This window comes from Poecilia latipinna, unplaced genomic scaffold (assembly GCF_001443285.1).
Source record: "Poecilia latipinna isolate Pla-1442-1.1 unplaced genomic scaffold, P_latipinna-1.0 Scaffold1266, whole genome shotgun sequence".
Taxonomy (NCBI): domain Eukaryota; kingdom Metazoa; phylum Chordata; class Actinopteri; order Cyprinodontiformes; family Poeciliidae; genus Poecilia; species Poecilia latipinna.
Window position 1 is genome coordinate 46,316 of NW_015113882.1, and position 17,093 is coordinate 63,408.

General features: G+C 38.1%; 1 protein-coding gene across 1 annotated transcript in view; it reads right to left on the bottom strand.

The window, feature by feature from the left end:
* atp9a (ATPase phospholipid transporting 9A) overlaps nt 1-16,226 on the bottom strand; it is a 37,464-nt gene extending 21,238 nt beyond the window's left edge. Inside the window, exons 1-14 of the mRNA XM_015054642.1 lie at nt 16,027-16,226; nt 11,647-11,791; nt 9,019-9,132; nt 8,730-8,838; nt 7,830-7,888; nt 6,431-6,482; nt 5,408-5,502; nt 4,692-4,772; nt 3,557-3,632; nt 3,098-3,174; nt 2,578-2,738; nt 2,346-2,488; nt 1,100-1,212; nt 26-235 (exon numbers count right to left, since the gene is read on the bottom strand). Coding sequence (XP_014910128.1) covers nt 26-235; nt 1,100-1,212; nt 2,346-2,488; nt 2,578-2,738; nt 3,098-3,174; nt 3,557-3,632; nt 4,692-4,772; nt 5,408-5,502; nt 6,431-6,482; nt 7,830-7,888; nt 8,730-8,838; nt 9,019-9,132; nt 11,647-11,791; nt 16,027-16,094 — 1,503 coding nt within the window. The 5' untranslated portion in view covers nt 16,095-16,226. The remainder of the gene's footprint in view (nt 1-25; nt 236-1,099; nt 1,213-2,345; nt 2,489-2,577; nt 2,739-3,097; nt 3,175-3,556; nt 3,633-4,691; nt 4,773-5,407; nt 5,503-6,430; nt 6,483-7,829; nt 7,889-8,729; nt 8,839-9,018; nt 9,133-11,646; nt 11,792-16,026) is intronic.
* Between the last annotated feature and the right edge of the window lie 867 nt (nt 16,227-17,093).

The following is a 17,093-nucleotide window of genomic DNA, read 5'->3' on the forward strand; positions in this document are numbered from 1 at the left end:
TGCAGCAGTAGGAAGTAGGTTGCACCTCGTCTGGGCTCGACGCCTGGTACACCCTGCATGTGTCTTCATAGTGCTGCTCTGCCTCGGCCTGGTCCGTCACACCGTTGGCCTCGTACACGGGCGTCACGTTGTGCACCAGGGCGATGGCTTTCACAGCCTCGTGAACTCTACTGCTGATGGTCTTTCGGACCTTGGTGGCTGCCGGAGCCCTGGAGGCCGGAAGGTCATGGGTCGGCTGGGGACAAATGCAGAACGCACTGTTATTAAAATGACAAAATAAGTCTGTGGTAAAATTTAAAAACAAGGTTTCCAGCTGTTTGATTGTGAAAATAAGCTGGAGCCCCAATGGGACTGTCATAGATGATCAACACTGCTGCATAGGAAAATACTGTTTATCAAAAAGTCTTTATAGAACTTTTAAGATGAACAGTTTAACTCATAGAAGAGGATTAGAGCCACAGAAAGAAAGAATAATTCTGACTCAGAACCTTTCTCAGATTTCTTAGTTTAATATCAGAATTCAAAATTTTTCTCAGAATTCAGACTTTTTCTCAAAATTCTCACTCAATAAGTCTTACTAGAAATTTTAAAACAAGGGCATAAAGAAACTAGTTCAACCCTACCAAAGAGGGGTTTTTTTCCAGTGACCCTATACTTTCTCGTATAAACCTTCTCTTGAAGATGGAGTCTTAATTTCCTGTCAAGGATTTTCTAAAAGAGGACCAACAAGAGTAAGGATCTTTCACTCGCTGCTCTGATAGCGATCCATAAACATAACCAGATGTGTAGAGTAAATATGAACGATTTGCTTTTGCATTGTGGCGCTGCTATTTTTAGAAGTCCGTGTGCTCCAAGGGTTAATGATGGTGTCATTAAAGAAGTCCTGTCAGCGCTTCGCTTGTGGGCTGATCCTGTTTCCTGCTTCACTAACCTCTGGTGTCAAGAGGACAAAGAGTGTCATATAAGATTAGGAAGCATTCAACCAAACAATAATCCCAAACTCAAAAATTCCTCTCCACAATGCTCCATGCTTCTTTTCCCCTGGTCCTTTCCCAACCTGTTCTTGACTTTTTATTTTCTAGTTTCTGTGTTTTCTTACCTGTGTGTATGCGCTGAACACATGGCTCTGTACTTCATCCATCGAGTCCATCCCATAAGCCACGGTTCCAAGATGGAGACGCCTGAAGACCATTTCATTTTGGGTAAGGGTGCCTAGTAAAGAGAAAAGAACGGAGTTTGTACACATTTTCTATTTTACATTTCCAGACCCAGAGTTCTACATTTTACAAAGTATGAACCTTAAACTGGGTTATTTTTAAGTTTTTTCATCTGGTCACTTTAAAAATCATAAGAAAACACAACACTGAAGTCAGATTCTGATTCGACAATGCGTTAAAAAACTAAATCACAACTTTTTAGGGCGCTTAATCTAATTTAGATCATTTCCAAATCAAAATGTATGATGCTTGAATTTCTCAAATTAAGATGGATTCTTTAAAATAAACTTTGTGAGCTCTGATACCTTTCTTGTATTTGTAAAACTATAAATAATTGCTTTAATGTTTTGTCACCTGAGCAACCAAAAACTTAAAAAACAAAATTCTTTTGTCTGAAATGTTACATTTAAACCCTAATGTGGCACAAGAAAGATAAATAATGCAACTTTTAGAGAACAGTATAGACATTGCTGTTCAAACTTAAACAATTTTCTCTTCTTAACTGGTTTTTCATGCCTATCTTGACTGCGTGGGAACTCTGACAAAGAAAGCATTTCCATACAGGAAGCCAAATCAAATTGAGCCCTGGGATTTTGGCAAAAGAGCAAATACTTTTGATGGTTTTAGATTTACAAACAAGTTATCTGAAGCAGATTTTGCAGTTGACATGTGGTAACTGAAAGCCAGAAGCCCTTGACACGACACACAACCTCTGAATCCTCACGCTTACTTTAAAAGCATTTTCTGCCAGTATATCAAAAAGACTTGAGGGGCCATGCACATACATTAGCCTGACCCGCGGACCCCGCTGGCCTAATCGCGCTCTGGATGTGGAAATGGCTGATCATTTTATTGGCCATGAGGGCTGTAAATCTGACGTACAACACCTCACGGCTGAGGAAGTGCAGCGGTAAAGGCTGCTGGGCTGTAAATGTGTGTATGGATGAGAGACTTTGGGGTCTCGTTTTATGGTTTAAGGTTTCAATAGGTAGCAGAAACCCCACCACAGAGCATCGCCCCCAGGGAAGGAAAACACTAAACTCATTTACCATAAGCTCCCATTCTAGAGCTCGACTTGCTGGCCCCAGTAAATCTTTTGCTGAGAGAACAAAGAGTATGCAGTGGAACCTGTTTTGTCAGTAAGCAGGTAGGAGATGCGTCCGAGCTGCTCCGGTATGGTGCTGGCCCTCACCACCGTCCCTGGGATCTTGGAGTCTTTCTTGATCATCCAGCTGAAAACCATCTTTCCCATGTCCAGGTTAACACGCAAACTGTATTAAATAAATAAAAAAAGGATGATAAGTTTATTATGAAACCACTAAATTACCTAAAGAATATTTCAGATAATGTTATTTTGGACCTGATGGGCACAATGTGGGAGAAGAGGAGTAAGAAGCGGAAGATCTGGAGGTACCAACGGCCAGCGAAGTGCTGAAGGGCCACCATGACCAGTGACACAACGACCAGCGCCCCAAACAAGATCTTGGTCAAACAGTTCACCTCCAGGTCAAACAAACCCACCTGACAGGAGAAAAAGAAACAAACTTTACGGATCCTAAAAAATTTTGTGCATGTGCAAAGCAGTGTTTTGCAAAGGTACGCATAATCCTGAAACTTTGTTTCCGTTTTGACATGTTACAACCACAAACTTTGTTTTACTTCATAGATTAAAGCAAGTTTAGCATTGTTGTGAAGTGAAAGAAGCATGACAAGATTTAAGACTGTTTGTGGTTGCAATGTGAGGAGAAGCTCAAGGGGTGTGAATACTTCTGCAAGACGCTAAATGCAGTTCTAAGTAAGTCCATAATTGACAGTCGGAATATCAGTGAGGTTTATAAGTTGTTCTCAAGTCGTACTCCACTTATGGCACCCTACTGTACCTTGTGTCGCGGGTTGGAGGTGTTCATGACGCTCCGCAGCTCCTTGCCTGTGTAAATCACAACCCCCACCACCGTGCCTGGGGTGAGGGGAGACAAAAAGGCCAAAAAGTGCCTCAGGTCAGTAGACTAAAGCTCCGGCATCAACCATAATATGTCAGAAAGATGTTTTCCAGACCCATAATCCTGACATGAATAGACTTTTCTAAAATGAAGAAAGTCAGATTTCCAATTGCATAATGGGTAACACATGTTAAAGTGGGTTAAGGAGGATTTACTCTCCTGCAGGAGAGAAAAAAACACTTTTTTAACAATTCTACTTAAGTTTCACTGAGCGATTTATAAATGGACAAAGCTCTGCCTCACTAATTTTTCACAAAATATCAGATCAACAGTCCCAGAAGAAGCAAGTTAATTTCCTTAATAACAGCTTTATTGGTGTAATATGAGTCAGACATTTACCAGAAGCAACAACTGTGCTGGCCCACAGGGTGTTCTCGATGCTGAGGCTTTCGTTAACTGGGGGGTCTCCATCCTCCTGGAAAGGTTCGGTAAAACATGGTGAGGGAACACTCAAGTCATTCTAAAATATAAAACAAAGAGCTTAAAAAAACATCTTCAGTAACGCTCATTTTATCTCTAATTTATGGTTCACAATAGATAACAAAAATAGATGACAAATGGAATTAAATAAATAAAATCATATTCTACTTTTATAATGCAACTAAACTGTAACAAAGTTTAATTAAGATTTTTTTAAAAACCCCAGACTCAATTCAATTCCCATAGATTTCGCTCTGAAAGTGTGTATTGGCTCCTGCAGCTCCCTGTGTGTTTGTGTCCAGACAGAAGCAGATATTTTTAAGTTTTATGAAGTAGGAGAATACCTTTATCTTTAAGTGTTGTCTGCACAAAATCAACTCCAACCAAATATATTTTGAGTAGAACGATCAACAACTCGTATCAAAACAGAGCATAAACAAGCTATCATTAGCATAGCACTTCAGCAGGCTGCTCAGGATAAAACATTATCAGTAGGAGCAAGAAGTGAGTTTACCAGTACTGAGTACACTTCCACTAACCTGCTAATGAACTAATATTGGAGCAAATTTTTCATTTAGCGCTTTAGAGTTTTTGGCAACTTTGAAAACGTTAAGCGCCCATAACTGACCTTAATTAATTTTAAAGCGTTAATTTACAACTTCTGATCTGTTCCTAAGAATCGATTCCTAAAGCTCAAACTGTAACGGCAAAATATGCAGTAACAAATTTAATCCTAATGAGTCTGATACAATGTATTGTGTCATTGACACAATGCTGGATATCAACATGGCTGAATTTACACCTTAGCATTAGCTTCCACTAAATGCCATGTTTGTATAGAAATTTGACATTAGCAGAACTAATGTTCATGATTAGTGCATTAGAGCTAGGTTAGCTAACAGTGCCCACCACTGGAGTTTACTAAAGGATAGAACTATATCTGTCAAGTTACAAGATGTTTATTGATCAATTAGGTAAAAAGAGATTAAATTAAAAAAAATTGTTAGAGTGACTAATATTTAAATATTATCACAATCAAGAAGAACAGACTTACCCTGGTGAAAGTTCCAATAAAGTTATGAATATCAATGTTTGGTTCTTCTGCATACACATATGATCGGATCTGAAGAAGGTCCTGCGAGAAAATAAAGAAGGCTTAACATCTGATTGACTTGTGCCTGATTTTCAATTTTACACTCTTGCTGAGCTTGCTTAATGACATGCAGACAAAAAATAGCAAAAGTGTCCACCGTATCTTTCTAAAGAATATGTCCTGACTTGATCAAACAAAAAAACTACTTAAATTTCCAGCAACACTAATTAGCGTTTTTTCAATTTGATCAGAAGTGATCATCATCACTTTCAAGCTATCAGCTAATGTATGTGAGTAAGCACCATCAGGTCAGAGCTGCCAGTTACATCACAAGGAAAATGTCTATAAAATCATCTGATTCTAGAATTTCCTGCCATCCACCAAAACCAAGCTTGCCTCGACTATTTTCAGAATTGAAAGGTCTTGAGTCAAACACTAAAAACCTTCCTGTAAGTAAAGGCCTGAGGTGAGTCCGGCCTTTTAGTTACGGGGTCCTTTGAAGTGCCAGCCACCCCACTCTTGACCCAAATGACCACTCTTGTCGTAATGACAGACCTGCTGCTGCACTGAGAAAACAATCTGGATTCACAATCAGTCCTGTGTTCATCAGCTGGGAAAGGACGAGACTAAACAAAGGCATAATTCTCGACTTTTTCTCCAGTGTGCTTCTCACTCACTGCGGCAGTTGGCAGCCTCTGCGTGCAGGCCACCGGGAGGCGCAATTTCCAGTCTGTCTCTCCATCCAGTTGGTCAGTTCGCAGGAAGCAGGATCCTGGAAAAGATGCAACACTATAAACAAACTCACCTCTAGAGGGCGACCATACATAGATATTTAGTTAAAGCAGAAACCTCCCTGGCCTCACTTTACAAGAAAAATTACTCAAAAAAACTCCACAAGGTCTGAATCCCATATTGATTATTAACTTTCAAGATGCTAAATTATAAGTAATATAATTCTTGCACCAGTTAAAAGTGAGAGCTGCCCATTATTGTTGGCAGGGAAAGGAAAGGCATCCAGAGCCCATCCCCCTCCTCCTGCATGCATGCGTCATCCTGCCCAAAACTCTCAATCATGGCTTAGGCCCTTCATAATTGACCTAATGGCCTCCACATGGAAGAGAGATAACCAGCAACTATTTCCAGTAAAACAAAGTTTGTTTTTTTCCTGGAACAGGAAGATGCAACAACAAACATTAAGTCTTTCAAACAGAGCCAGTTAGCTTTATAAGAAGAAAAAACAAATACAGATTGTGTGACGCAAGTGTTTGTTTTTTTTAAATAAAGAATGCATTGTCCTTCAGTACATTTGTCATCACTGACAGAGCTTGTTCTTATCCATATTTGATTATTCAGATGAGCCAGTGAGCCATTCTCCTCGCCCGTCTCTTGTCTCTTTGCATTTCATCTTGTGCATCCCTTGATTTTGCTTTTCATTATCTCCTCATTTGAAAGACAAAAATTAAGTAGGGCAAGACATTGCAGGTGGTACATTGTTTTGTTTATGCGGCCCATTACTGTATCAACTTACAAGAAGTTCCAGTAAGAATTTAGCTCCATCTTTAGGCTTCCTGTTGTGCCTCCAGGTTAATCCTGCCACCTCTGTGCCTTTTTTTTTTTTTTTTTAAACACATAATTTCCCAAACCAGATAGCTAAGTCGGGGTGTTGTGGCTATCTGAGAGAATGACCAGCAGATGTTTACCATTTCTCTCAGAAGTCCTCAGAAAGATCATGTCAGCAGGGACACGTTGGTTCTAGAAAGAAAAACAAGAATTCAATATCACTTCATGACTGTTTACTTTTCCTTCTCTGTCCCTGCACTTCTCCCTATGACTAAACACAAACAAGACTTTAAGCTCTGCGTGAGCCACATTAGCAACAACCAAGCAGTCGTAAGCCTTCCAGAAAAATCACCCTTCGCTCAGCTTTTTACACTAAATGCAACAAGTTCATCTGGACTGCTTTGTTACTTTAAATTCTACATATGCCAATAAAAGAACTACAAAATGTTTCAGTATGTTCAACGTCAGACTTCTTAAGACCATCATAATTAAAATTTAAAACCCTAAATTAATTAATTCTTGGTTGATCTTTGCTTCACAATCTTCTACAGGTTGTCGCTGTTGCTGGTACAATTTTTCGTTCCACTTAACTTTACATCATAAAGCTTGGATACAACACTCTTCAGCAATAACCTCTTCCTGGAGGGGATCTCTCTGCTGGACAACTGTCAAAGCAGTCATATCTATAGTTTCCATTACAAATGTGCACAAAGTTTTGTCAATATTACACTTGTGTAGGAAAAAAAAAAAAAAAAAAATGATTTCACAATAGAGGTGTTTCCATTAAATAAGAAACTTCAACTACTTCCTGTTGTCTTTTTCTTTATGGTTTGTGCCAGTGGCATCATCCAGTTGTTGATCATGTGACATGTGATGCAAAAAAAACTGTTTCCATGAGAGTTTTGCAAAATAAACAGGCAGCAAAAAACACATCATCCTACCACCAAAACCTTTAATCAAAAAATAAACGTTTCTTCAAAGCTGCTGTGTTTCCATTGAGCAAATTTATTTTCAAAATGTCAATAGTCGGATGTCTGAGGACAAATTCCTTTCAACAACGCTTATTAATTTATTATAATCACAAGGTTTGCATTTTTGACACCATATTGACTTTCAAATCGTAGGTGATGTTTCTCAATCTGCTAATTGAAATAACTGAATTAAAAGACTTGGAAAGGAAGTCTTTTGCCTTTGGCAAAAAGAAAATAAATCATAAATTATATCTGAAATAAAAAAAACAAAACAAAGAAATTTACATCAATACTAACTAAATTGAATTTGTACTCGAACCTCATTAGAGCCATTTTAGGTTCACATCTCTTGTGTAAGTATTAAGATTTGACAGGCTGGGGCTCAGAATTGATCACAAGATTACAAAATCTTTACTAACTCCTTCCCCTTCAGTCGCCAGTGGGGCGCAGATGATTAACAACCCGGCTCGTTATTGGCCGTCACATAAACGGTGACTTAACGGTCCTGAAGGGCCCCAACTATTCACAGATGTTCATCAAAACCTTCAACAAACAATCTCCAACAAACCTTCTCCACAATTATGAGGTCACCCACTTGAATGCCGCTGCTTTTAACCTTCACTGTGCCTGAAAAGCAGAACAAAAGTAAGAGGAGGAAGTTTGTTATATATAGCAACACTTTGAAAGTCTGCAGATTGGTTTTACTTTATCAGAATCATCAGACATTAAGGTATCCTCTGGGTGAACTGGTGTCCTGCATGCCAAAGCAGCTCTCCATGCAGATTTGAAAGAATGTTGTGTGGGGGGGGAGTTGAGCCTTTTTCTCTCATTCCACTTGGAATGAACAGGCAAAATTGTTTGGGGGAGATCACTGACCCTTGAACCGTGCTGTGACCTCTTGGCTTTGCATATGTAAGACATTAAAGTGCATTAATATTGTTATGCATTTGAGCTTGCAGGACTTCACATGAGTGCTTTGAACATTAAAAACAACTAAAAAAACCCTGATAAAACAGTACCGCTTCAATAAAATGTTACTTTTTTATATTTCTTGTTCCTAAACTTTGGATTTAACAAAACTTGGAAAAACAATGTTTCTTCCTGTGTTAACAAAGTACTGACACCATAAAATTTCTATAAAACCACAAATTATGCGCAGGGGGTGCCATCATGGAGGCAACCAGTCATTGTGTTTATGGCTAAAACAAGCTGCCACATCAAAGAGGCAAAGTGATGGAAACCACAAGAGGTCCCCTGCTTTTTATTGCTGCTACCACTTTATTCCAAGGCCCCTTATGTACACTTTTAAATCTCTGCTTTGAATTACCCACCATTTCCCCTAGCCCCAATAAGTTTTAATAGGACCAACCTCCTACAGTTAGTGGAAGGCACTGATCCAGGGGAACAAATAACAGACAGATATCAGTACAGACAAACATAAGCTGAGCTGTTCAGGCTTCATTCTCACCTCTTTTTGAAAGCTTGCTGTAAACTTGAGAGTTTACTTCTTTGTCTCGAAGGTAGCACCGTATCTCTTCAATTGCCTCCCTCGTGATGGTGATAAACAAAACAAGACCCTGGACGGGAGAGGGAAGTGCCACAATTAGAGGGAGAATAAACAGTTTTTAAAATTCAATGAAGAGCAGAGCAGCTTAAACAGTATAAACTAACCAGAAAAATGCAGCAAACACAAATAATGTGTGAGGAAAGGAAGTGGAGGGACTGCAATGATTAACATTTGTTGGAATGCAACATACCAAAGGGACCCAGTAGGTGTGGAGGGCACCTAGGCGTAACTCCTCGACAAATTGAGAGCAGGCCAGTAGCAAAAAGTACAAGTTAAAGAAGTACTTAAACTGATTAAACAGCACCTGAGGACACAGAGCAGAGAGGAGGAACCGTGTGAAACACTTAACATCTACTAAACCACAGTCGCTTCTTTTGTCCCTGCAGACGCTTGAATTTTTTCACAAGAACCTTAAAAACCTCAGCTTCAGAATCACAGTGAGAAATTCAACTTAGTTGAATATTTACTTGCTTACTTGAAACATTACACAAACTAGTCAAATTCTACTCCAAGACATTCTCTCTTATTAAAAAGTAACTTGTTTTCTTCCCTTTTAACCCTCCGTAGCCTGTTTTACAATTAGGCATTTCCTGCCGATGCCAATTTTATTTGAGCTCTGACTTGTGGCAGAGAAAAGGCATGCTGTGGGTTCCTTGATAGAGGTAGTAGCTTTGAACACAACAGAAGATGGTGAAAATGTATGCATGAAAAGTGTGTTCAATGTCATTTCTGTCAGATATGAAATTAAAAATGGGTTAAAGTAAAAAGCTGTTGGCTTGTTGTTTGTTCAGACTTAAACGTAAAAGTATCACTTTTGTTTATGGCGCTTTGTCGTTGTGAATTTTTTGTTTAGATTGATTAGTGTTTGACCAATCATGAGAAACAATGGAAGGATAAGTGGCCTATTCCATTCTCCAGCTGGTTAAATTGGTTACTCTACTTATGTAATTGTACCTCAACATGTTTACATTAATATATTAAAGTAATAGGGTCAGTTATTTCATCAGATAAATTATCGCTATGCATTTTTGAGAGGTCAAATTAAACTGCTTTAAGTGATAATAACCAAGTGTGATTGGTTAATACTACTCAGGGTGTGAGTGCAACATTAAAGATGACAGAAATATTCCAAAAGCAGAAAGGTTCTGTGGGCAAATATGGAAACAAGCTTTCATAAATAAAACCTGCAGATAATATGACAACGTGTTGTTTTTGGGAGAAATGTATTATAAATGGCTGTAAAACAGGAATGTGTGACTTTGAATTTAGTCTTGTGACACTTTCATAATAAAGCTATAAATATGTCAATGACTTACATATTATAAATAATTCTAATTTAAAATATGTCCCAAAGCCGCTCTCACACTTTTCAACTTCTGACCCACAAAATAACACAGAAGAGACCCATCACTCAAACCCGCTGGTTGAGTAAGCCACTGTGTCAATAAAACAGAAGTATAATGGCAGCACAAACATGAATAGCCAATAAGTCACTTTTATATATTTATAAGAAGGTTTTTTTTTTCTTTTCTGGTTCCCTAAGTGAACTGAATTAGTTGAATGTGACTTTATATCCAGACATAACAGCAGAAATCAAAACAATAATATTAGTAACTTAGCAGCAATATGTATCTAAATGTGTTTAATTTTCCACGTTTTTCGCAGACTTTGAACCAGATTGTGCTCTTTGTGGGTTGCTAAGCATGTAGCAATCTGGAAATATCTGCTTTTCATCCCCCAGTGTGTGATCCTAAATTTAACACACAGACTCTAGCTTTGCCCACTTTCATTACCACCTCTGTGCAAGATTACAACTAGGAGAAAACTTGTGTCTTCTGCTGCTCCATGGCATTTCCAGAGACGTTGCCCGGTGGAGCCGGCAGAGCAGCAACCAATCTGCAGAAGCATAAAGCTTGCCATATTTTCCGGAGGAAACAACATCTTGACATGAGACAGAGTAAACAAAAAAGCATCCTGATTTGCAATGCAAAAACTTCTTGCTCTTGTCTTTTGCTTCCCAAACAAATCTGAGCTACTTTCAATTTCAGACGGCATTAACACACACATAAAAAAATATCTTAAGACAACTGGATGCCCAGAAAGCAAATGAGAATATGCAAATCAGGAAAGGAAAATGCCATAATCCAAAACACAGCTCATAGACTTAGACATAGGAGTCCAAGTCCACATGTCCAAGTATGGCTAATGCAAACTAATAGGCCTCTCCATCAACACCAGGTGTTTGCTAAAGGAGGATTTACTGAGCTTTCCTCTGAGAAAACTACATACAACACAAACGCTGTACTCAGTTCATTATTTAAATGACAATTAATTAAAAACAAAACAAGAGATTAAAAGTTAAGTGCAGTCTTAATGAAAAATTCTCATTTTAGGTTTTATCTATCTGAAATGTAGTTAGCTTAAGCTTAACCACGACTGCAGAGTTAACTAGCAGCTGCATTAGGCGACACAAACGTGTGTTCTTTGCAGCATTACTAAAAATTTTACAGGTCCTAAAAAGGTTTAAGAGTTATCTTCAGAGGTATTTAAAACTCCTGAAACACTGAAAATAAAAAAATAATCATACATCTGCTGCTCTGAGGTGACCAAAGTGAGCCTATGAGTGACTGAAATTTCCAGCAAAATCTCTAAGAAAAGCTAAAAAAAAAAAAAAAAAAAAAAGAGGGAGCAAAGTTTAGGACTACAAATTCTTTTAAAACATGTCCAACAAATTGACAGTGAACTCATGTCTGCCTGAAGGAGGTGGGCGAGGTTCAACAAAGGAAAGGTGAAGAGGCGACCTTTGACCGACACTAACCCCAGGAAGGAAGGTGAAGAAGTTGTATTTCTGGTTGTTAATGACATTCTTCGGGTACCGCTGCTCCCTCTTCTCTGGGTGGCCGAGCCACACGGTGCGAGGACGGAAGTCCCCCATGCCGCAGCAACTTGACCATGGGCAGCATCTGAAAGCAACGAGAGAGGGAGGAAAAAACATGATGTATTTAAAAAAAAAAAAAGGTATCTGCAGCAATCTTCCACATTCATCATAATCTCTACCTGAAAAAACAAAAAAGAAACATCCGATCTTTAATTTCAGGAAATTTACTCAGTGGAGAAAAAAATTCGGAAGAGAAACAATCATTGCCTGCTGTTCATAAAACCCCCGTCAGCAATAGGACAGTACTTAGCCTTCTTATATAACATTTCACAATGTCACAGCATAAAGACAGGGATCTTTGATCATTCCTCTTTCCACAATCTCCTTAGAATGCCCGGAGTCCTGTGTTATTCTAATCAATTCAAAAATACTTTACTAATTCAAAAAGGCAACTACTGATGGTTGTGGTCAAGAAGGATTTCCTGTAGCAGTCTGTATTACAGTGAGTCTAGAGAAACCTCTGATTGAAGACACTGTTTAACAGTTTAACAGTCTGATGAAGACGATGTTCAAGGTTGTTCATGATCCTTTTCATTTCATGAAGAATCCTTCTTCGCACAATCACTTCTAATAATAATAATAATTACCTCTTATGCTAACTTAACTTAAAGGTTTGCTTTTGAATTTAGATATGCAGACTGAGATGGCTATGAAGACAGTTGATTAAGAGAATTTATTTTATTTTTTTCACATGTTCCTCCCTTGCTTCACATCAGTCCTAACTAAAGTGTTTGTTGCAGAAAAGCTCATCTCACCTGACCAAACACACGGTTCATGTTAAAGTCTCAGTAGCGTTTAGTCAACTCTACATATTTACTTTGGTTATGACAGGAGAGAAAAGGCTTTTTCCTGTCATGACTCAAAGAACCAGCTGTTATGTACATAGTATCTAAAGGTTCCTTTGAAGACTGTGTTAAAGTGACTGAAAAGAGGAAACAAAATTTCAGTACAGCCACATTTTGTAATTATTTGACAAATGTTAACACCCATCCCATTAAACCGATGAGTTCAATCTGATATGACTGAATTATGAAACTGAAAGATTCAAACATTTCAAAACCCTCCTCATTCTAGTTCCATGAAACTCTACTCAAGAGATGATTCTAAATGAAAAGTAGGATTTTCTTACAACCGCCGTTTATGGGGTAAGTTTTTACTGCTTGTAATTTGTTTTGACCCTTGAAAATACAGCAGTTTTGTTAATAATAGCCCAACAAAACAACTCTGGTTCCAGGAAAAGGGCCCTACAGTTGAAACACACCTATAAGCCCTTGTCTGGTCCTTGCGGTCAATAGCTAGGAAAAACAGGGTTCTGTGCCACATCATATTTCTTCCCCAGGGGGAACAGGAAACCAGGGATTACTTCTCAGAAGTTTCTGAATGTTTCCCTGGGAGATTTAGTTAACCAATACAAAATTTATTTATTTTCAGGCTTTTTCTGAGCTATACCACTGGAACAAATTTGGAAGTGTTCACATCATCATTCACAATTCAGAGAAACTCTCACTGTAAATGCTCCACTGTTTGTAATGTGTACCTTACTCCACCCGGACACATGCAGAAGGAGCAGCGCTGAACTGAGCTAAGAGCCATGTAAATAAATATTGACCTTATCTGCAGAAGTAAGGTCATTTCTCACTGTCAAAACAAAGACTATGACACAAGCTTGCACGTCTTTAACCTAGTAGAAGTAACACGTCTTGTGAGATATCAAACAGACTATAAAATATGAATGACTGTGATGCATTGCGATGTAGTTCTTATTCTTAAACTACTGACAAATTTTCTACCAAATGTTTAGCAAATAAAGGCTATGCAACTAGACGTGAACCAATTTATGTGCCAACTGATTTATCAGCACCAATCTCCTTTATTTCTTGTCTGCCTTGGCAAAAGTCTAAAGATCAACCACTGTCCTCTTTGGCTCTGCTAACCTAAAGTTTAAGTCTTAAGCCAGACTTTTTCTCTTGAAGAAGTCTAGGTTTCTTCCTGTTAAAAGGAAGTCTTTCCTCTCCACTGTTGCTACATGCTCAGTATGAGGGATTGCAGCCAATGATAAAACACAATTATCCCGTTGCTACAAATTCATCCAGGAGTGACTGCTGCAAGTCAGTGGATTCATGCGATCTGATGGGTTTCCTTAGAAAATGTTTTGACCAGTCAGAATAAACTGAAATTGAATGCATTTTTAATAACATTTTGTTTTGTAAAGTCCCTCGAAAACTGAGCTAAACTGTATTATAACCTACAATGCTGTATTGGTTCAACAAAGTTTGTCTCGTTTTGGTAATAGATACTCCATGTTTGTCAATGTATCATAAAACAACACCATTAACTCCCTGAAACTGAATTTACAGATTACAGTTTATAATAAAAAATAAACATATACAGATCATTTAAAGCTATGTTTAAATGACAGTCAGTCTTTAAGTGGAGAACTGGTGATGGGTTTCTTTATTATGTATTTATTACCACGCAAGGACACATTTTATCACATGAACAAGATTCTGCTGTTAAAGATAAACTCACAATCAGTAAGTAGGATGACTCACTGGCCAAACTCTTAACTGTCCCCCCTCAAAACACTTACATGTCTATGACAGTTAAGAGGCTAAAACAACGCCTTTACCAGGTGTAATGTGTAGCTTTTACAGATGTTACTGCAGATAGAGACAGTTTCAACTGCCAAGGCAGTTTCAAAATGGAATCAACACGTTTGTCGAGCAGAGCAGCTCTGACTGCATTGTTTAGAATATGGTCAGTACTGCAGCCAGCGCATGAATGAGGACAAATCACACATTACTGGACAAACGGCACTGATGGTGAAAAATAAACTGTAAGAGAGAGTTGAAATGTTGATTTTTGGCAGTCATCAAACTGTTAGGCAAGAACAAAGACTTTGATAAGAGGTTCACTTACAATGGCTGTAAAACTGACCGTTACAGGAAGTCCTTTCTGTCCACCACCATTATCATCTACAACAACTATTTGAAGAAACTTCAATAATATGAGTTACAAAATTTTATTTCATTTTGTATAGTTTAACTGAATTAAATAATCTTTATGTTTTATATGACAGACACATCATGTAATGACTTCTACTAATTCACAGTCTTCAGATTTATGTCTATATTCTGTCAAAGTTTATGTTGTTTTACTATTTGTATTTTTAAAGTATTTCATAGTACATGTCATGCACTTATGAGTTATGTACATAGTGGTGGTCAAGGCAAAAATCAGAGTTTAAGGTTGTTTCTATGGTGAATGTCAACATCAAGAAATCAGGAAAGCCAAAAGCAGATATTTCATATATCAAATATGAAGCAAGATTCTATCATTTAAGGTTGAAATTAGTTCAAAAACGGCAGAATTTATTGAGTATTGTTAAATTTGTGTCCTTTAAGAAATAGAAAATGGCAAGAAAGCTGAAAAATATGAAATTCTCCATACATGTTTACAACTGGAAAATTATCAAATCCGTTTTTATGTTCAAAGCACTTCGTTTCAGCTTTGCTGTACAAATAAAAGCTGAATGTGAAAAATTGTGGAAACATATTGACACACCATTCTAAACCTCCCTGTCATCGTTTGTGTGGGTAGCTAGCCTGATGCACCAGGCTGAACAAGCCTTTTCATTTACTGATCAGCTATTCACTGATTTAATGCAACCTTTTCCATGGTTACATATTTCAAAGTCTTTGTATTTTCAGATTAATTCACAGATATACATCACCATGGCAGCCTCATCAGTCTGTGGGCAGCATGTCAGCACTGCCTCCTGCTTCTCCATCATCAGTAATGGGGCCTGCCCTTTTTAGATGCGCTACAACAATGAATAATCTGATAAAGAATAGCTTTGATGAATTGTGAACTGAAGACTATTTTTAACGAATTAGCCCTGCTTTTTGTTCTTTAGCAAGACAGAAGTGATGTTAGCTGAGCAAATATTGACATGGGCGTCAAATGCACTTGCTGCAAGCGCTGCACCCCGGAACAAGGATGTATCTCATGGAGCTTAGCTAACGCTAGCTGTTAAAGTGCAACAATGAATAGCGACATGTTAAATGTAAGCATGAATCTCTCTTTTAGCCATTTTAAACCACTAAAAAACAAGAGAAAGTAGCATAGGTTTAGATAGGTCTCGGACACAATGTCGACGCGGAGGTGTAAACAATTTACGGTACAACAGCAGAACCCGACAAGTACAAAAAACAGCAAAAAACATAACATTAACATTACGGCGCTGTCCAACGCCCTTACCCATTCCTGTTTTTACTGTCGTGTCTCTTCTGACGCCGCACCGGTTGAAGGGGAATACTGTCGGTCATTCCTGCGGCTCCCCGGTAACGGGTAGGCGTAGGAAGAAGTCAACCTGGTTGTAGCGGTTCTAGCCTGGGCGGAGGCTGCTAGTTGTCACTCAGGACAGTGCGTAGGGTGGCGGTGCTGGGGACAGAGACGGCCCGGATGTTTGGGGACAAACAACCGGGCGGAAAGACGACGTGACTATATTTATAATGCTATTTAGACATGAAAAGTAAAAGAACAAACACAAATTAGTAACTTATACTGGTTAATATTTTTCGTGTAGTTTTTCATTTTTGATTAAAAAAAATAAAAATAAAGACTACATCACTTTGGACACATCTTCTCTATGAAACAAGGTAGTGGCAGCATCAATGGTGGCCGGCGACTGATGTTGTCAAGCCTTTATTTCTGTTAATTATTATTTTCTGTAATGAAAGCGTGACATTTAAGAGTTGAATATTACATCCTACATAAAAACATGCTTAAAACAGAAATATGGCCTTAATGTAAGTGTATCTGCTTAAAAGTTGCTTTTTTTCAAAAGGTACTTTTAATCTGACTAACAAGCCTCACTGGAATACATATACTAATTTATTGAAAAAGACTGTAAAGGCAGAGCTACAGTTAAATGGTTTAGAAGAAAGTTATTAAATTCCTACCTGGACCAAGATGGCCGCAGACGTTAATTCATTCAATAAAATAAATAAATGCCTAAGGTTTCAAGAAAAAACATAATTGAAAGACAGTCATAAAAAGACTAGGTGACAATTTGCAGTGTAAAAATAGGTCTCAGAATCAAACTTTTTGCCAAACATAAACTTTTTTTAAACACTGTTGTCTCCCAAAGGTGAATAGTTGTGGCAATATCGTGCTACAAGGATGGTTTTCTTGAGACAGAAAAAAGCTGGTCAGAATTAATAAGCTTATTAAAAATATGAAATAGTGCCCCTTGGAAGAAAAGCTGTTACAGGCTAAAAAAAAAAAAAAAAAGAAATGAGCCTGTGGTCAGTGTTCACCTGCCA